The sequence below is a fragment of the Ambystoma mexicanum genome, chromosome 2q (assembly GCF_040938575.1).
Source record: "Ambystoma mexicanum isolate Mex_15411 chromosome 2q, UKY_AmexF1_1, whole genome shotgun sequence".
In the NCBI taxonomy this organism is placed as follows: Eukaryota; Metazoa; Chordata; class Amphibia; order Caudata; family Ambystomatidae; genus Ambystoma; species Ambystoma mexicanum.
Window position 1 is genome coordinate 1,296,670,301 of NC_090924.1, and position 21,235 is coordinate 1,296,691,535.

The 21,235-nt window shown below is 48.0% G+C and overlaps 1 protein-coding gene across 6 annotated transcripts in view; it reads right to left on the reverse strand.

The window, feature by feature from the left end:
- ATP2C1 (ATPase secretory pathway Ca2+ transporting 1) overlaps positions 1-21,235 on the reverse strand; it is a 1,883,161-nt gene that overhangs the window by 397,035 nt on the left and 1,464,891 nt on the right. For all 6 annotated transcript variants that reach the window (XM_069648728.1, XM_069648731.1, XM_069648729.1 and 3 more), the window contains one exon: positions 7,351-7,517. In XM_069648728.1, the coding sequence (XP_069504829.1) occupies positions 7,351-7,517 (167 nt within the window). The remainder of the gene's footprint in view (positions 1-7,350; positions 7,518-21,235) is intronic.

Sequence of the window (21,235 nt, forward strand, 5' to 3'; positions counted from 1 at the left end):
ATCAGTCCTGTTAGTTATTTGATGGCCTGGGAGGCAATAGAGCGCTCCTTGAGTGAGATGGAGAGCACTGTGAAAGGGATGCGCCAGAAAAGTCTAGTCTTCCCAGGATCCTGATATTTGTTGACAATGGGCATCCAGGAATTCCTGAAGGGGTCTCATCGGAGGCTGTAGTATGGAATCAACAGGATGCAAGAGGACATTTTCAGTAGGGATTTGATCGCATGCACTGAAGCAACTAACAGCCGTGACAACAGGAAGCTCTTTTTTAAAATGGACTTCACCCTGTCCTCGGATGGTGTGGCAAAACAAGACAGTGTTTTTAGATGCCACCCTAAGAACAGAGTGTTGCAAGATGGAATCAAGCAAGACTTTGCATAGTTCACAGAGAATCCTAGCAACGTCAAGCACAGGATTGTTGCTTCTGTATGTTGAATCGAGAGTGAAAGCAATGCAGCCCCTATGAACCAGTTGTCTAGATAAGGATAGATGTGAATAACAACAGAGTTGAGCCGTTACTGGTGCAATACACTTGGTGAATGCCCTTGGGGCTGATTTCAGGTCGAAGGGTAAAGCTTTGAAGAATATAAATGAAATTGTTGAAAGATTGTAAGAGATTTTCCAGGACTCCTAACACTGAACATACAGTAAATAAAAAAATCAGAAGATGGCCTCTAAGGGTGGCGCTAAAGGAGACCGATCTACTGGCTGTGGGGCAATGTGACCCAAATGACTAATAGAGCACTGAAGTAAAAAGCAGTTCAAAATGGAAAGCTACACTGGCCCTCATTACGACCCTTGCGGAAAGCGACTGACCGGAGCGCCACAGCGTAAATAGCGTTTCCGCCATTGTACGAAGGAGCAAAGTGCGGCCCATTCCGACCCATCGGGCACGAGCACCACGGCGGAAGTGCAAAGTCCGCGATGGCGGAAATGACCCCAAAACGGCCCACACCGCCGCCGTACGGCGCCCTAGGTGCAATACCGCCACCCCTCTTAGCGGTCACCGCAGTGTGCGCCTACCGGAAAGTACGGTGCCCGGAAATATACGGAAACGGAAGTTAAAACATGGGCCCGGAACGGGAAACATCCCGGCGTACACCTATAAAAACACCAAAACCACACAACCACTAAAATCACTACCCTGAAACACACCCCAACCCGTCAACCACCCTAGCGAAACCAAGAAAAATGGGAAAAGTAGCGAAGAAAGCGTGCGACCGCAAGCGGCAGGTCCACTTCTCCCGTGAGGAACTCACCGTGCTAACAGAGACCCTCCAGGAGAATGCTGCCGTCGTCTTCTCCACGCAAATGACCAGGACGGCACTTGCAAACAAGAAGGCCATATGGGCTCTGGTGGCACAGCGGGTAAGTGCGGTGGGGACCGCACCCCGCACCCCACAGCAATGCCGCAAGCGATGGGACGACCTGCGGATACGCGTCCGCAGCATACTCTCTGCCAACCGCAACATTGCCACAGCCACCGGGGGAGGTCCTGAATCACCCATCAAGTTGACCCCCTGGGAAGAAATCTGTGCCTCCACCATCGGAATGGAGAGCATAGAGGGAGTCGGAGGGATGGAGAAAGGAGTGCAGACATCCGAAGATTCAGGTAGGTGGGCCAGATAAAACAATGCCAAATCCACACAGTCCATCCATGTGAAGTACCATGCGTCCACATAGTGCAACAGAAACACATGTCCAGGAGAACGTCCACACACATCGGCCTGAAAGCGCACGTCAAAACCCACAATAAATACATAAATAATTAAAAACCCCTAATACACGCACTACACGTGCAGCAGGCACACCCTAACTGCAGGCTGCCAAACAACTGCACCCTCACTCCACACACAAATCAAAGCACCTCCAAGACCCCGACCCAAATCACCCTCAGGTACCACCCCAATGCATGTGATACAATGCCATTCCAATTCCCACTGACCCATCAATAACCCTCGCCCTCCTTTACTCCACCACAGGGTCCGATCCAAACGACGAGCTACAGGACACCCCTACCAGCACACCTGCAAAGAGGGCCAAGACCAACGGCCAGAGACCCTCCACCTCAGCTGCACGCATCAAGACACGGCAGCAGCACAAATCAGGTGGCAGCACAGAGGAGGGAACATCAACAGGCACCCCAGCAGCCAGCATGGCCACAACACCACCACCACAGGTCCCCCCAATGGATGCCACAGAAGGCACTGCCTCTGGTGGCAGCAGCACCATAGGTGACACCCCATTGATGGCAGCATGCTCGGACACAGAAGACGGGGATGTCGAGGTCAGATCCATCCATGACCTGTCCCAATCCCCCTGTCTGTCCCATCCCGTACAACATGAGGATACCACGCAGGTGCAGCCACAAGACGACGACTGGCCATCCCCCACAAGCCCTGTGGCAAGGCAACATGAGGACAACAGCCCCTCTGTGACACCACCGCAAATGGCCATGGCCCAGCAGAGGCAACAGTCCCTCGACAAGTTAATCGTCCAACAGCAGCAAATGGCCACACTCCTCAAGGGCCATGCCGATGAATGTGGGGGCACCAAGGCAGACATAGAAACATCAACAGAGACACTTAGGGCAGAAATGGAGAGAGGTACAGAGACGCTAAGGGCACAAATTGAGAGTAGCACCGAGAGCCTGAGAGTCCAAATGGAGAGTAGCACCGAGAGCCTGAGGGGGGAACTGCATGCGACGTCCAAAGACGTATGTGCCGAACTTGCCGCAGTGCGCCGTGTGCTCACTGAGCTCTCGCAAACCCTTAGGGACATGCATGGACGTGAGCAGGCAGACACATCATCCGTTGCAAGTTCCGTCCAGGGCAGCCCCCAACGTAGATCTGGAAGGAACCTGCGCTCCACAGGCAGGGGTGCCCCTGATACCCGCAGAGGGGGCATGCAATAGCGACAGCCCACTGACAATGAGCATCTTTGGACACTGGTGTTCGGGGGGGAGGTAGGAGGGTGGAGGGGGTGTGTTGGGCTCACTTGGGTGGCGGGTCGATAGGGTGTTCAACATGATATCACATATGCCATAAAAAGTGCACGATCAACCAATGAGAAGTGTGGACATTGATCTTTGTGTACTAGGCCATCATAGGCGTACAGTCCATATTGTGCATGTCCCAGACACACGCAGTGCCACGAGTCCCGTGTCCATGTATCAGCCACCAGGCGTGAGTGCTAGAAGCATACATCAATGAGATGCTGACGAATGTCACGGGCCTCCGGTGCCTCGCAGACTCCATGAGGTGCTGCCACATCCCCACCCTCATCATGACCATCATCAGGTGCTTGCAGTTCTGCGTCAGGGGGCATGGGCACATTTCTACGTACGCACATGTTGTGGAGCATGACACATGCCATCACCATCTTTGCAACCTTCTCATGGCGGTACAGGAGTGCCCCGCCAGACCTGCTGAGGCAGCGGAAACGGGTCTTCAGTAGGCCGAATGCCTGTTCAATGACTACACGGGTACGTGAGTGGGCATGGTTGTAGTCCTCCTCATGCTGGTCCCGTGGGTTCCGGACTGGTGTGAGGAGCCATCTCTTCAGTGGATATCCAGCATCACCTGTATGTGGACGAGAAACGTATGATGTGGAATGCCATTGATACGTACGCACACCCCCCCCCCCTTCCTGGCAGGTCATTGACAATTCACATACCCCACATCATCATGCATGTAATGAGACTCACCGAGTAGCCAGGATCTGTTCCCTGCGTGTCGCTCCATGTAGCGTGGTATTGTAGAGTTCCTCAAGACCATAGAATCATGGGTTGATCCAGGGAATCGGGCACAACAATGTGTAATGATCCTGTTGGAGTCACACACCATCTGTACATTCAGGGAATGAAATTGTTTTCGGTTGCGGTACTGGGCCTCCATGGCATGTGGGACGACCAATTCAACATGGGTGCAGTCGATGGCACCAATGCAACCCGGTATGCCGGCAAGTGCATGGAATCCCACTTTTGTGTTGGTTATTTCCTGCTCCGAGCGTGGTAGAGAGATGTAGTCGTCTGCGTGCTTCAGGAGGGCATCGAGCACTTGCAATAGTGTCCGTGAGAACAGTGGCTGAGAAATGCCATGCAACTGTCCGACTGTGTGCTGGTAGGTGCCTGTGGCCAGGAAGTGGAGTACAGACACCACCTTCAGTAGGGGTGGGATGGCGGTTGGGCTATCTATCATGCTGACAAGGTCAGCCTGTGTCATGTCCACAATGGCGGCTATGGTGTCCCGGTCCAGACGGTAGAGGGTGTGGATCTGCTCATCAGTGAGGTTGAACGGATGTGCTCGGAGGCGTTGAATTGCGGGCTGCCTCCGTGGTGGTAGTGGCTGTGCTGGTGGGCCTTGCTGGCCCTGCCTTGGCCTCCTCCTCCTCCTGCGTCTCCTCCGTGCGGCTGGTTGTAGTTGGTGTTCGTCTACTTCTTGGAGTCGGAGCACTTGCAGTGCTATCAGGTCCCCCAGGGCCAACATCGCGAGTCCTGCCGGTAGCATTTCGGTGTGGTTGTGGGAGGAGACTGGCTGTGCAATTTATGTGTTTTCAGGCTGTATGGCCTCCACCTGTGGTGATTGATTCCACCTGTGCAAACTGCTCTCCCCTTTGGCCGAGCACGTCCCGCGCACAACGCTGCAATTCGGGGAATTGTATCTTGCTATTGCAATCATGTATTTGTACCCGATGGCCGTGTAAGATTGGTTGATATGTTCATTCTGCTGTGGTCCCATTGTTTCACATACTATCTGTGCAGTCGCGAACAGACTTGTGAGGGGTCAGTGGGACGTAGTACTCGAGTAACGGTGGGCCCTCATGCATCACTGTACCGAGTTGCAACGACGGGCGGGGCGTCCCATTCGTGGGTGAAGGCAGTTGCCATTTTCACACACAGCCGCACTCGATGGAATAATTAGTGATTTCAAACGGCCACAGATGCCTTTTCGACGTGATGTTGCAAATGAGGAATTCGAAGGGCGGCGCTTTCGGTTTCCAGCTAGCGGCGAGGAGATGCCCACAGGTCTGACTGCAAATGTAACGTTCTATTGTTCTATGTCCTTGAGACAGGGCCCATGGCGAGGGAGCAATGATTGATATGAATAGTTTGGGATGCGCAATAGCTACGTGGGCGATGAGGCCGTCCGTTCCCAAATACATGTTACTTCACAACACTGGAATTACGGGCTGGGGCACTGTGGATTTAGCAGGCTGCATAACGCACAGACTCAATGGATGTTTCTAATGTTATGTGAGTAATTATTCAGGCATTTTGATCCCGGGATGAGGGAATGATGGATGGATGCATGGGCAGGTGATTTGATACAGAGTTTGCCATGTACAGGGCTTCTTGGGATCTATCCGCCTCCCCTACGCTATGTGATGCAGGGCTGCCATAGTGGGACCATCGTCCATCTGGCCTTGTTGAGCCCTCCCTGTCTCGAGGCGCCCTCAGACACTCGTTTGTGATGGTGTTTGCACCTCGATATAGATGGTTATGAGTCGCAAGTGGTTTTGGGGTGGTGATGTTCCTTTGGAGTGGGCTAGCATGCATATGGCTGTGGATTTCGTGTGATCATTGAAGTGAGTTGTTGGTATGTAGTTCTGATGGCCATTCTGTTCTTTTTCTTTTCTTTTGGTTGACAGGTATCTCCTCCCCTTTTGCCACTGCCATCTGTATGCCACTCCTGCAGATGGATTTTACTCCCGACACCTGCTGCTTCGTGTTAATCAGTGGAGCAGCATTACGATCTTATGGGACGATCGCCAATGGGCCACATGCCCTTACGCAGTACTGGTGGCTCGGAGCAACATTTCGGCCTTTCAGCTGGACTAGTGCCTCCCCATTGGGACGGCCCTGCGGTTCTGTGCGCTTCCATGTTGCCTTTTCGTACGTGAATGTGGCTCTGTGTACCATGGGGGAACAGGGCGACACACAGGTAGTGGCTGGTCATTTCTTGCGGAAGCAGCCCACAATGGTGATTAGTGTTTTGGAGTTCATGGCCTGATGGCTGTATGTGCTTGGTGATTTTGATGTGCATAAAATTTCTATTCTGATTTGGCCCGTGTAGCGTTTTTCTTTGCAAGTGATGTGGCATATGCCTATTTGGGGGGCGATGTATTGTGAGGAGATCTGCATTGGGTTCCAGCTTCGGGGTTTAGTTGCGTGGTACTGTGCTGTGCGCGTTTGCCTACGAAGCCCAGTGAGGTCAGGGATGGGGGCTGCCAATATGCCAGTTTGAATGTTGTCATGCTCAGGGGCGGGGGATTGGGTTTTGTGTAACAGATGCCGGTCAGCCAGGTGGACTGGTTGAATGATGTGGTTTTCGGAATATTGCTGGTCACAGGTGCCTGTGTTTGCGTGCGTTTCTTGGTGGGGGACTGTGGTCATGTCCATTGGGATGGCTTCTGTATTCGTGCCATCTGTGCCCTGCAGCTCCCATTGGCCCCTCTTGTGTTTCTTTTGTTCGTTGGCATGCATGGGTGACTTGTACATTTCAATGGTTGCATTGTGGCTTCATTGCACCTACGGGGAGTTGTACTTTGTGGGCAGGGAGCGGTGTACAGGCACTCAGTGGGGCCGTTTACGGTTGATTCGCGATGCCGTACTTCTCGCCATGGCGGAATGGTACATTCCGCCATGCCTGATGGCGTTAGGTACATGTCCGCTAGGGTCGGAATTGGCGTACCGTTGCACCATGGTGGTGTTTGCGGTTTGGCATGGCGCGCGCGCGTGTGCTTGGTGCAGTTAGCGTTGGCGTTCACTACGGTGTCGCTAATGGCTTCGTACTTTGCGGTGACGGGTCATAGTCGCACCGAGCGCTATTCGATGGCGGTATTGCATTTCCGCCATCGTTTTTCGATTTCCGCCAGGGTCGTAATGAGGGCCACTGTGTTTTATGTTACAGAGGATTGAAAGTCTGTCGACAGGAACATTCAAACAGCATGTGAATCTATGAAAGATCCAATGCTGCAGAACTGGATGCCAACATCACCATTGAACTTGAAGCGTAACCACCTCGAGGGATACCAACACTGACATTACACATCCTCTAATGGTGAAACTTTGTTTTCTGTGATCCAGCTGAAGCTGCAGGAATATATCTAAGTTGAGGAATATGTGGGAGGATAGTATCCATTAGAAAGTGTTTACCGTGTATTTATCATCCCTTGGCAGACTGCGGGTAGCATAGCTCAGTGGCAACGCGCTCGTCTTGGAAGCAAGACAACACAAAGCTACACAGGTTCGAATCCTGGTTCCACGCTTAGAAACCTCTTTCAGTATTAAGCACATTATAAATAACCATTTATAATAATAATTTACATGAAACAAGGTTTTTGAACACTTACAAAATTGTACGAAAATCATCCTCCACAAGGATCATGTCAGCTGCTTCCTTACAGACATCTGTTCCGGTCCTCCCCATTGCAATTCCAATATCTGCAGCCTTCAGTGCAACAGCATCATTCACTCCATCTCCAGTCATAGCAACGACATCACCATTGTTTTGTAGAGACTGAAAAAGCAAAAATGCCTAGGTAAAGTAAACTAATACAGCTTATAGATCGATTTCAGCTACACATGAAATATGATACATAAGTATTCAAGTTTGACTAATGTAACATATTAAATGACTATTGAATAAAAGTTGTTTAGATCTCAGAAACAATACTTCTCAATGATATTTATAACCACCTGAGCCCCAACATGCAATTTGACTATTATCTTTCAATTTGAGAAACCATACATTTATTTCCTTTTCCCCTCTATTTTGATAGGTCTAAATAATAAATGACCTGCCTTTGGACCGCAATGTTCAAACAGCCACCAGGTGGGACCCCCACCACTCACGGTTCCCTGGCAGGCAGAGTGCTGTAAGTGATGTTATAGGCACAGAGTGTGGTGAGTTGGTACAAATACTCTTCCTTCTACGTGAGGGGAAGAGTTGCAAGGGGCTGTGTTGGTCTGGCCACTGCCCAATGTGCCTCACAGGGGCTGGATGGCGCAGGTGCCATAGGCTCGCCACCCCTATATGACCTGGTATAACCCCTGGTTGCAACTCCAAACTGGGAGTGCAGCTTTTACAGTCCTTAAGACTACATAGAAACATTGTGTGGAATAAACCAGAACGCTACAGCAAAGATCTGTTTTCAAACCAACAGAGTTTGTCAACTGTAATAGGAACCTTTCCCAAACGTAGCTACCGGAGAAACAAGATACAACTGACTGCGAGCAGAGAGGTCGAGCAGTGATGCCACTATAGGCATCCACCGTAAACTCTCAGTCTGGGATGATGCGGGAATACCACAGATTAGAACGCTGCAATGGATAAGAGTTCAAGATGGGGGCAGCGTCATCCTGCAGCTAAAAAGAGAGTGACCTGCACTTTATGTGAGAAACCTGAGAGTATTTTCACTCCTACCCCCTCTGCCCCAGGATGCTCTTCTCAGGTGGCCAGGGAAAGGCCATCGCTCTTGGATCCTGACCCCGGGGGTGGAGAACCAAAGAAGGATCACCTGGGCGGTGGGTCCTTGGGTAATGGGAGTGGGATGCCCGCAGGCGAGCCTATTGAAGACCAACCTAACCTTTGCCCGACCTTCATAGGCTATTAAGACCTCTCCCCTCTGTTCGCAGCTTTTACCTTTGACAGTACTGGGACAGGGAAGAGGCGACAGGGAAGAGGTGACTAGGAGTGATGAATACTAATCTCTAATTTCACCACTCTAGTACTGGGATGAAGAAGATGCCCGTGGGGCGTTTCATAGGTGAGGCATGTCCTTTTAATTATGGACAGGCAAGCCCAATTACAAATCCACACCTGCAACCTGTCAAAGGGTTGCAGGTGTATAAAAGGAGACCGCAATCTCAGCAGAACGAGCAACAGGGAGGCCTTTGTGGCAGTGACCAGCTGAGGACACGTGTCACGACGAGGCAGCCGTGGTTGGACCTCAGACACAGCCAGGACGTTGGCTGAGATCGAAGAGGACCTGTGGAGCCCAAGATCAGCTGGGCTGGGAAGCTCCCACAGGTGTGGGAGCCTCTCTATGGGACCAAAAGCAGCTGGAGCTGCGAACAAGACAGGAGGATTGTTCTTTCTTGCAGAGGGGCGCCCTGACCTCTTTGAATGTAAAAGGAACTTAGGGTTGTCCACCCTAAATTGCCTAGGGGTATCCAGAGGTGGACCCCTTGTCCACTGTGCTCATTGAGGCACAGCTCCACTGAGTAGGCAGAAACACGTGTCTGCGGCTGCTGTTGGTATTCTTGTTCAAAGGAGGATTGCCTAGCATTTCGGTGCTGGACTGCTCAAGTGGGCGGGAGAAAGACTGATATGCAAATGAGTATATTTCCTCTTTTGAGAAAGGTACAGTGAGCTAAAGCATGTGGCTGCGGACTGCGAGTGGGTACATTCCCACAGAACAGGTTATCATGCCGTGTTCTTTCTTGGAGAGCGGCGCCCTGACCCTTTTTTGTAAGCTAAAGGAAGCTTATTGCACACAGTACTGAATAACACTTTAAAGGCAAAGTTAACAATGGATGACAACCAAAAGTGTCCAATTGCAAGTAACTTACTGAAAAGAGCACAAATGTGAAAGAAAACCACAGCAAGGTGGGGGCTGGGAAATGGACCACTGTAAAGTAACCTTTCTAAATAGATACAATACGGCATGCCAGAAGTTGGTAAGAAGTGTATACCACGTGGTGACAAAGCCAAGAGGCTAGCCAGGAGAAATGAGAAAAGTGTAAAACAGCATACAAAGCCAAAAAGGGTTCCTGCTTGCGCAACATGTGACGGGTGGACTGTGTGGTCTGGCAACTGTCCCTAGACCAGTGAGCTCTACGTTAAAAGACATTGTGAAAAAAACAAGGAACACTAAGTGAGCTGGTGGAGCGAACCAGAAGGAGGGTCAAGTGGACCTATTTTGTGTTGAACATTGAAAGGTTAAAACCAGTGCAAGTGCTACATTGAAATCTTGGGAAAGGGAACCCTGAGAATTGGGAAATTGCAAATACTGTCTTGAGGAAGGAGCCTTAGTTATGAGGGCAAGGATCGGTATGTTGAACTTTTTGACTCAGACTTTCCTTAGTTTCGGTTTAGGTCTGGAAATGCGACCTTAACATAGGACAACTTAGGCCTTCAACCATCCTGACATTTAAGTTAATAAAGTTATTTTGTTTGAACTTTGAATCTGTTGTCTGTGTCTTGCTTCATGATGCCTTCACATTTACTAATGTGGAGAAGTTACAAGTGTAAGAAGCAATTAAGAGGTTATGAGTTGAAGCCCAACACAACACTATAGCAGTCACAGCCAATCCGAAGTCCCGGATATACACCAGTAAGGTACTATAAAGGTGGCTGAGTGAGTCCATGAGAGGTGGCAGCAGTAGACCGGGAGAAGGACACTTGGTACTATGTGGCCACTGCACTGGAAGCGTTACTTTCTACCCTGCTCCTTATACAAGATCGTAACTATCTGCCATGGAATCTAGGCGAGACCTGAAACTGAATGCAGAGAAACCAGAGGTCTGTGAGAGACCTGCACTATGAATGCTGAGAAACCAGAGGGTTAGGGCAGACCTGAATACTGCAAAACCTGACGTATAGGAGACCTATCCTGATTTATAGTTTTGAGAAGTATCAGAAGTTGGTGAGATACCAAATAATGCAGCAAGAAATGCTGGAAGAAAACTTAGTACAAGATGGAATAAAAGAGGCCAAAGCTTAGAGTCCAGACTGAGCAACACCTTGAGGAGCCTTCCTGTGGGAACTTTTCTTTATGTATTTATATACATGAGCTGTACCATAAGAATGTGATTTGTGAACGTTTGTGTTGGCTAAACCTTGGAATATTTTCAATTTTAGTTTAGGATTAGCCAGGAGGCTAAAGACGTGTGAAGAATAGGTTTCAGATCTTTGTTGGTCATTGGTTTTTAATATAGGGTGTTCCTGAAGGTGTAAGGACTCTTTAAGAACATGTTACAAATCTTATGTTTTGTCAAAGCACACTGGAAGTGTTACATAGAGTCAGTTGCACCGAATGACATTCCGACAATGTTTAATCAGAAATGTCCTCATTTTTACATCTTCCCTTAGCTCCAATGGGCATTTGGCTGAACCCCTTCCCTAACTTGACACAGAATAAATGCACTAGGTTGACTCACACTTATTTGCGACATGTGCATCATTGCTCGGACTTTCTACAATATACTTGGAGCCATTGGCACCACTGTCCTCAGTTACACCCTATTTCCATGCCCAACAGCAAAGGAAAGTAGAACATTCATCCAAAAAGGTCAGGGTTACCCTGTCGGAACCAACATGCACTTTGTTGAATGCAGGAGAGTAGAAGCCTGGGCTTCTAAATGTGGTGCTAAATGATGGGCCAGCACAATCAAGTCTCCTCGCCAGCAAGTGTGTTGCAGTAGTAGTGCTTTGCCAATACCCCAGGTTGCCGACCTGAGTACCCTGAGCTGTGACCGAGATAATTTAGTTAATTAAATTAAAATATACTCATCAGACTTGAGCCTAACTGTGGCTGGTTCTTTTCTCTTTTGGTGTGTTTTTGTTTATATTCCGTATGACATCTTTGCAATTTTTCATAACATTTTAAGGTTATTACATGTAATAGAACCTGTAATAGAACCATGCTGTCCGATTTGTCATGTTCAGTACATAATTAAGCGTGACGCTGGAAATGCTTTTGAGGGATAGGGCTTCCTTGTCCTGCCACTTATCTGTTGGCGTTTTTTGTATGTTCTTCATTGTTACCTTATGGCCCCCATGTGTAGAGGTACACCCTAGTACCCCTACCATATATTTTTGGGCATATGTATGTTGCCCACAGAGCAGGTATGGGCTGCTCGCAGCTACATGCTGACTTGACAGAGGCTCCAAGTGTCCTCCATTTTTGTGACACCAAGACCCTACCATTGGAATCAATGGATTCCTACACAAAGGCAAGATGGCCACTGTAGACTCTTGGTTTCTTTTGCCTTTACCCCTTGTTTGTCAAAGTCCTGAGAAGCTCTGGCTCTGTTTCTTTCCCTTGAATGGCTGTTGGGTGGAAGGACCATATATGACTCTGGGACTGCCTCCGGCTAGACAGGCTGAAGCCTTCCCAGTGACTGTTGTGGGTACACCCTCGGCCGTGGGACCTGCATGAATGGATTATGTAGCCGACTCACATTCTGTGTTTTGGGTGTCTGTTTTTGGTTGTGTGACGTGACAATGCCTGGCCTAGCCCTGACTGAAAACAGACTGAATGCAGTGTAGTGCTCTGAAAGACTTGGCGTTACCTCCAATCCACATTCTGTGTTATGGGTGTCTAGTTTTGGGTGAATGGCCTGAATACCTGTGAGCCCGACTGGTTGTCTGCCTGCATGAATGCACTTGTGTGTGGTTTGCTGTGAATGAATGGGGAACATTTGTTTATAGCTGTGTTGGGACGGTGGCAGCCCCCGTCCCACCCCCCTCTACGCTTTATAGTGAGGCAAGATGCATCTGAAGCACTATGATGGCCGGGGCACAGGGGGGACGGTGAGAAGGGACACCTCACGTTTAATAGGACCCTATTCTGATATAACCAAACATAGTCTATCCTCACAGTACATCATAAGTCGGGAGCAGCAGTGGTATTTTGCATAGATATTAGTAACCATAGGCAGAAGGGAAGGCCTGCGTGGTAAATGCAGAATTGCATGCACTAGGCCCAAAAGTGTGAGACAAGAGAAATCACCAGCCATGCCCGAGCCCATGAGGACAGCCCACACCCTTGACCGCCACAAACACATATTCATTGTTCTAACAGTGTTGCAAAGATGTTAGAGAGGAATATGCCCTACAAGGCTGCGATCACAGACTGGCACCCGGAGTGCTTGTTATCTCACAATGGCCAAAGCATGACCTGACCCATCCCCAGGTGATCACGCGTTACATCCCTGTGTCGTGATAGACATACCACATGAACAAATGTTGTGCATGTCTGTCACCGACATTTTGGAATGGCAGTCGGGACATCTTTTAAAGCCTTGAAAATCGGCGAGTGGACATTACGGTTGTGTCTTTATGAAAGAAAATGTGACGGTTTAGTAAAAAACGCTGAGTCGAAGACTTGATGCCATGTTCCCGAAGCAGCCTGGAAGCACGTGGTAAAAAGGAACAGAGGTATGGGGCATAGTGATGCGATATATATACACGACACCCAACGTCACGTCCGGAGCAGACCATCCTGCACCAAGCAAGACAGATCGACGGCCAAGTCAAGGTCCATTATGCCGCCTGTGGAAAAGGTTTCTGAGCAGCAGAGCTGGATGAGAATATATATCAGATGAGGAATCTGCGGGAGAAAAGCAATCCATTGAAATAGCCCTCAGTGACAAACTCGTATTTGGCCTCACCAATACTCTACAACGGGGGTGACGATCACCATATTAAAGGAATGCACTACACCACCTTAACCTTAGTTCCCTAGATTTTCCCCCTGGGCTTAGCCTGTGAGAGGGGACCTACATTGAGGTGGAGGGCAATAAAAACCAATCAACAATAGTTAACTTGCTGATTGCTTACCTCATGCGCAGTGACAACAGACTACAATTGAGAACCTGGCGTAGTCTGGGTGGGCGATGAGTACTCTGTGGTAGAAGATTCCATAGAAAGAACATTACTGTTAATTTCTTCTTCAATGGATTGCATTCTCCCACAGATGCCTCATCTTAAGACCCCCAAAGCAGTGACAATGCTGGTGCAGAGTTGGAAGTCGCAGCAAGGAATTCTGGTGAACCGCCCTACCAAAGCAAGCAGCGGTTCCTTGTGCAATGTCCAAACTAATGATTGGCAAATGTGTGCAAAGAGTATCAGGTTCCCTGTTAGAGTGTGGAGTGTGGCATACGCCCTGCCGGTACCTCCTTTTACCTGAATTTTGAGATGCACAGCACTATCAACGAGAGATGTCCGTTTTGTGATAGCTTGCCCTAACCTGGATTGCAAGACCAGAATGAACAATTGGTCATTCTGCCCGAAAGAGCCAGCTGGCCAGGTAAAAACTCGACTGCAAAAAGAGGTCCCACCTCCGAGGAAGCCAGAGAGGCAGGCATACGACGAGTTCCTCCTCGCCCAGTCTGGGGAAATCGGGTCAGGTGAGACCTTAATCTCTACAACCTTTTGAGAACGCAAGGGATGACCAGCAGCTTCAGGAATGCAGAATGAGGTCGAAGACCCACCCCACAAGAAAACCGTCCCTCAATGGGGGGGGGGAGGGGACTCCCTCGAACCGTACTGCTTCCATTCCGTGTTGTCTTTCGTCACAAACAGGTCCAACATCAGGGTGCCCCCTCTGGGTGTAGATCTCTGCAATTACCTCTGGTCATAGCTCCTACTCGTAGGAGACCAAGCTCTATCTGCTCAATGCGTCCGACAACCCATTCTCCACCCCTGCCAAACGAGCTGCAGAGGCCGAGTTGTTGTTCTCCAACATCCAGAAACATAGCTGCATGGCCTCTCTACACAGGGGCAGTGATCACACCCTGCTTGTTGAAGTAGTGCGTGTTCACTATGTTGTCCATCAGAACTAGGACATGCTTCCCCTGCAGAGAAGGCACAGACCCCATCACTGCTAGTCAGACTGTGCGCAGCTCCAGCAGACTGATGTGGCAAAATGTTTCCCTTCAAGACCAATGGGCGCTGATTTGAAGAGAGCTGCAATGAGCTCCCAAACCTTTAGCAGGGCATCTGTGACCACCTGTGCTTCCGGCCAAGATGCACAGAAAGGTTCTCCTCCCAACATGTTCATCAAGTCACTCCACCAGACCAGGTCGATGACCACAGACCTTGAAACCTTGAGGATATCCGACATCTTACCAAAATACTGCGACCATTGGCACCAGAGAAGCCACTGCATTGATCTCATAAGGAGTTTTGTCTGTGGCACAAGGAAAATACAGGATGCCATGAGGCCCAGTAGATGCAGGAAAGCAGATGCCAGGAGACTGCTGGAATTCTGGAAGAGCCTGACCATTCTTGTCACATTGGGGACTCTATCCTCGAAAGAAAAAGCCTTCCTTTCCTGGATGTCCAAGACCACTCCAATGAAGAACTGGAGCCTCTGTACTGAGATCTGCGATTAAGTTCAGGGAGAAACCCAAGTCACGCAGTAGGGAACAAGTGTCCTTAAGGTGGCTCAAAACGTTTTCTGGCGACCAAGCCCTCGTCAGCCAATCGTCCAAGTATGGGAACACAAAGACCGGTTCTCCTGAGATGGGCTGGTACTAATGCCATCAGCTTGGTAAAAAAACATTGGTTCGGAAGTCAAGTCAAAAGGCAGCACCTTGAACGGATAATGTGCATCTTTGATGGCAAACCTTAGGCCTGTGCTTCCTGTGGATAGGTACATGAAAGTAGGCATCCTGAAGGCCCAACGACACCAGCCAGTCCTGGAACTGCAGAGCCTGGAGAATCTCCCTTAACGTCTCCATCCTGAATTTGGCCAAGAACCAGAGACTCTCCCTCATATATTTCTTCGTCAGCTCTGTGTCAACCACCAGAGTCGAACATGGACGTTGCCAAAAGATCATGACGGGCTCCACTATGGCGGCAATGAACAGTAAGGCCCATTCAGTATGTGGTCCCCAATCCAGGATGTCGGTAAGGTCATATTGTGACACTGGTTTCAATGGAGCGCAGAGCTCTAGAGCTACGATGACCTTCTCGACCCCTTCTGGTATTGGCCGTTTGGCTTTGCCTATGGATTAGATTGCTGGAACGTGATGTCCAGGGACGTTTCCAATCCGCTTGCATTGTGGAGGCCCTCTGCCAGTTCCAATAACCCTGCCTAGTCTGCCACGATGGTATCGGTGTAGGAGTAGGCATCACCTTTGGGGTCTCGCTCAAGGGCGTTAGACATCCCTTGGCTGCCTTCATGCCGGATGCAGTTTGAGCCATATCCACCTGCGGGTCGATGCTGAAACTGTACCAGCCAAGGCCTACTCAAAGACCTTCATTTGACTTTTGAAGTCCTCCCACTCCTCCCTAGAGACACCCTTTGTAGGATACGATTTACCCTGCGCTTCTTTTTGTGCAACAATGACGAGGAAGAGTGGTGAGACTCGCTATGTGAATGCGAGCGCTTCTTAGATTTCTTGTGACTCCTTCCCTCTCACCGCTTTTCTGCGGTAGGCTCTTTAGAGACTGACTTCACCAGGGATTTTGATGGTGGTCTATCGAGTGCCAGTTTCGGCAAGCGTTCCTTCACTGCTTTAGGGTTCATAGCTAGACAAGAACCACAATGCTCTATATCGTGTCCGACACCGAGACACACACAGAGAGTGTGTGTGGATCTGTGAGGGACATTTTGGAGTGACAGTCGATGCAGCATGTGAAACCAGACGGTTTAGGACCAGACATACTGCCGTAATACAAAATTGATTCCATTTGCGAGCGTGTCCCAAGTAGTGTGTTGAGTGCTCTGAAAAACAGAATCTGAGGTAAGGGGGCGTAGTGCATACATTTAATACAGCGATCAACATCACGTCCATTGTCGAGGAGTGGCGCAGCCGAAAAAGAGTTAGTCGTTGAGGAATCTGTCGAGTGGCATTACGAACCCTTGTCGAAAACATTTCTGAGCAGCTGTCGCTGGATGAATATCTATCAAAATGAGGAATTTATGGGAGAATGCAATTCATTGAAACTCCTGGTACAATTCCCACTCAAAGGAAACAGAACTTGCTCAGAGCATCATCCACAACCTTCTCCTTTCTGGCCAGATGGGCCTCCGACAAAAAGATCTGAGACACAAGCACCAAAAACCATAGCTGCATCCATTTTCTGCAAAGGGGCAGCGTTTCCACACAACGTCTCTTGTTGAGGTAGTGCATGGCCATGTATCAAGATCAGAACACTTTTCCCCTTGATGGAAGGTAGGAAGGCTTTCATAACAAGTCTGATCACCCGTAGCTCAACAGGGTGATGCGTCACCTGGATTCTGCCAAAGACCATATCCCACTCACTCTGGTACATTTCTCATCATAAATGGTCTGAAGTTTCTGGAAATATCGAATCCTGGAGAACCAAGCACACTGGGTCGAATCCGATGGTAGTGGAAGGAAGTTGTCTCTGTCATGCTCCAACATGGTGCATTCTAGCGGATCAATCGACTGAGCTCTAGCATTCAGCGTTGAGGACCTGATCACCAATTTGTCTTTGGGATGGGGTCAACACTCTGAGGAGTACAGCCACTGCTCTTCTTTGGTACCCTGCCGGCATGAGCAAGCGCAGTAGGACCCCTTGGCTCTGTCCGTGTCAAGGTTGAGACCATCAAGTCTTTCGAGAATATTCAATGCTCTTTTAATCGGAAATGTTCCCACTCCTTGGCGGATGAGGATGCAGACTGACACGTTTCCTGCCTGGGTGAGTTATAAGACCAGTCATTATTCTTGTGCCACAGAGGACGCCGCTTTCTCTTCCTATAAGAAACAGAAAATGAAATATGGTGCGACCCCCCCACTCCCAGAGTGGAATCTTATGATGTTTTATTATTTTTTTCCGACACTCCTTATAACTCAAAGGATTTTTTGGGGCATGGTAAGATCAGACACCATCCCAACCTCTAATGATAGGCCTATTACTAACTTGGCTGCCCGTCCCTTGAGTGCATTGGTGTACATTACTGGACAGGAACCAGACTCCTGAGACCTTATGCCCCATCCCCAACCTCCATACACAAAGTGTGGGAATTGGCATCTTTGAGGTGCAGTGGCAGCAGCGCTTTAAACCCAAGGTTTTTGGGGATGACATGATGTGAAGCACTGAAAAAACAAAGGTATCTAAAGCAGCGTGCAGAAAAAAAGAAGGGATGTCACAAGGCTTTGCATGCACAATTTTTACTGCAGGCTTTGTCACTTGCAGAGTCTAGAAATTGACTAAGGGAGGAGATAGACACCATGGAGAACAACGCCCCCCTGCTAGGTGAAAAGGAACAATTACTTACTGGTAATGTTCTTTCTATGGATTGTTCTCCCGCAGATTCCTCATGATAGATATCCCTCACAGCATCAGCTCTCAAACTTTGACAGGGGTCGCAGTACGACTCGGCATTGACTCCTCATGACTCGGCTGCACCACTCCTAGTCTTTAGACGTGATATCGGCAGTACATATATTACGTCACTGCACCCCTATACCTCAGTCCTGAAAGCAACAGGCTGACAGTAAATTGCCAATGAAGCACCGAAACGTACCGAATATCCATTCATCACAACCTCAAGTTGTTGTCCCACAAGCAGAGAGCAAAGAGAAATGGCAACAGACCACTTTCATAGTGGGGCATGATGTGAGGGCTATGAGGAATCTTTGGGAGAAGAATCCAAAGAAAGAACATTACCGATAAATAATTTCTCTTTCAATGGATTGCATTCTCCTGTAGACTCCTCATCTGATAGACTTCCAAAGCAGAACAGCGTGCAGAGGCGGGATGAAAGTCTTCAAACAAGAAAACACTCCAACACTGGTATGCTGAATCGAGCATCAGAGCCAGGCAATGATGCTTAGTGAACGTGTGGAGTGAAAATGACCATGAGAGCTGCTAAAATTACCTTCAAGAGAGCTGCTAAAACGTACCATCCGACATGCACAGGGAAACACCAAAAAGAGATTTGGCTATGATTGCATCTGGATGGAGCTGCCTTTTGTTGGGAAGGCCTAAAAGCTGACTGGGTCCTATGCCGAGAGCTGAGGACCATCCATGAGAGTGTAGTGACCAGACCCCCTGCCCTGTCCTTCCAGGGGGTCTGACATGCAGCTGGCTTTCCGGAACTTTAAACAGAGGTTTTCTATGTGGCTTGCAGATGGAGGTCTATAATATCTTGGGAATTACTCCCCTGGGGATGGGTGATAACAGCTGTATACACAATTGTAAAGATGATATCTCCATTGATGCCCAGGAAGATCGACTAACAGCTACCTTAGCTCATAACTTGGGTGAAGGTAGCAGCATGATGAGGGGGGGGGACTCTCCTAATAGGGAAGTTGATAAAGAAGAGGAGATAATCACACTAACTAGGCTAAACTGCCCTCCATCTAAAACTACTATGTCTACTTTATTGACAGATGACAATGGATCTTACAAGTCTCTTATGTAAAAAGCTGTGTACCACATGTTTTTACTAAAAAGCTCTTAACAAACATTGGTGGCAATGATAATAATACTGCTTCTCCTATTAAGCTGTTAATGGACGACTCTACTTTTAATAATTCAAAAAATAAAAGGTCAGAATTGCACATGAATCTATCCTCTGCTAAAGAGGGGAATTTGGACATTGCCATACAAGTAGTACACTTATTTAAAACACCAATGATGAAACCCCCACTTAGTGCCCCTAAATACAAATTCTCTAAGGGTAATTTGGGGGAACCTATTCCTGGTAAAAAGATATCCAATTACTTTGGCAAAAGAACTGCCACTAGCACCCAAATTAAGTCAGCTTCTTCGGTTCTATCAGTTGCTAGTTTAGACCACTCGCATTTGGCGGAAGTGGTAAAAAATAAATAGATATAGAGGAGCCTTTACATAATGATATCGATGATATCAGTATTATTGAGTGTGCAGATAAGGCAATTGCTGAGAGTAATTTGGAACCTAGACACTTGGACACTAATAGTGTCACCCATAAGACATGTGATGCCTCTTATATGGGATCTCCATCTGAACTCACAGATTTTATTGATGAATATACAGAGAAGCAAAATTGTCTTAGAGAAAGGGGTATATTGCTGGAACTAATAAAAGAAAATTCTAGCGATCCAATGCTGCATCATACACTCAGGGAAGCTGACAAAAGGAGACTTACTCAACCTACAGTCTCCGCACTAAATATGGTGCTGAGTTCCTTCGTCAGTCTATATGACAACATCTGGGCTGAAGTAAGATCTCATTCTCAACTACTTACAGAAATGTATGCCAGGTTAGATGGACTGGATATATTTTAAGAATTAGTGAGGATTATTAGGGAGGATAACCCTACCATATCTAAGCCGGTACTGCCTTCCTCCTCTCTACCTCTGTCGCCACCGGCAGAGCAGGAAGGTCGATCTTGTCTGTTGGCCTCAGGATCTGCAGCAAAAATGGATTCTAATTTCGCCATAGATATGACGCATTTAGCCACCTCTTACCCATCTGCACTTAAATGTGCAGTTGAATCAGTAATTCCTAAAGAATCTTTGTTGGGCAAGGGAGAAGACCCTGTAACCACATCTGGGGAAAAGGCTATGTCAAACTTAGAGAAGGATCCTGTAATTATAGATCTACCTAAAGATGATCTCTCAGATAAAAGAAACGGTTCATAGTGATAATATCGAATTCACAAATCTCGAAAACCAAAATCTCGAATACAAAAGGCCGAAAAATAAAATATCAAATTTTTTTTTCAATGTGTTTTTTTTTTAAATGGGGGGGTTCCCTCCCCAACCCCCCTTTTTTTTCATTTTTTTTTTATTTTACCCCTTTTTTTTACTTACCTGACCCCAAAAACATATAAATAAATAAATAAAAAATTCGATATTTTTTTTTTCGATATTTTTTTTTTCGGTCTTTTTGTATTCGATATTTTGTTTTCGAGATTTTGACTGACTACCAAAAGAAACATTATAGTGGGGAAAAGATATTTACAACAAATTAATAAAACAAAAACACAGTAAAATATTTTAAAAAATGAACTCATTAACGAATAAATGTTTTTAAAATCTGCTTCTACCAGAGTTATCCTTCCCCCAAGGGAAGATCGTGCAATCCAAGGGGGCAGTGGTCTCCGATTTGGTGGCGGTGCCTATTGCTGCCGATCATGGTAATCCTACTGCCTGTTTAGGGACTGAGGAGGAAAAAGAACTGCAGCAGACTCCAAATCTTGGGACTATGGCTGGGGGGAAACAAATCCATTCCTCTGAAAGCTGCTATAGGCATACAGACTGACTCACCCTTACAAACTTCCGGCCTGGGGGACAACAACGGCCATCTTCTACCTGTCCCCATCACTGGACAGTCAGGTCATCCTGTAACTGAAAACCCTATTGATAAAATAGAGTTGATCGATAGTGAAGAGGGAGGGCTGCCGTCAGATAATGTCCAAAAGGAACAGTTGGTAGATAATGTCCAAAATGAGAACCTGTTAACTAACCCTATCCCATTGGACACTCAGATCCCTATAAATAGTAATATTCTGATTCTTGTTAATATTGCCTCGGCCAAACAAC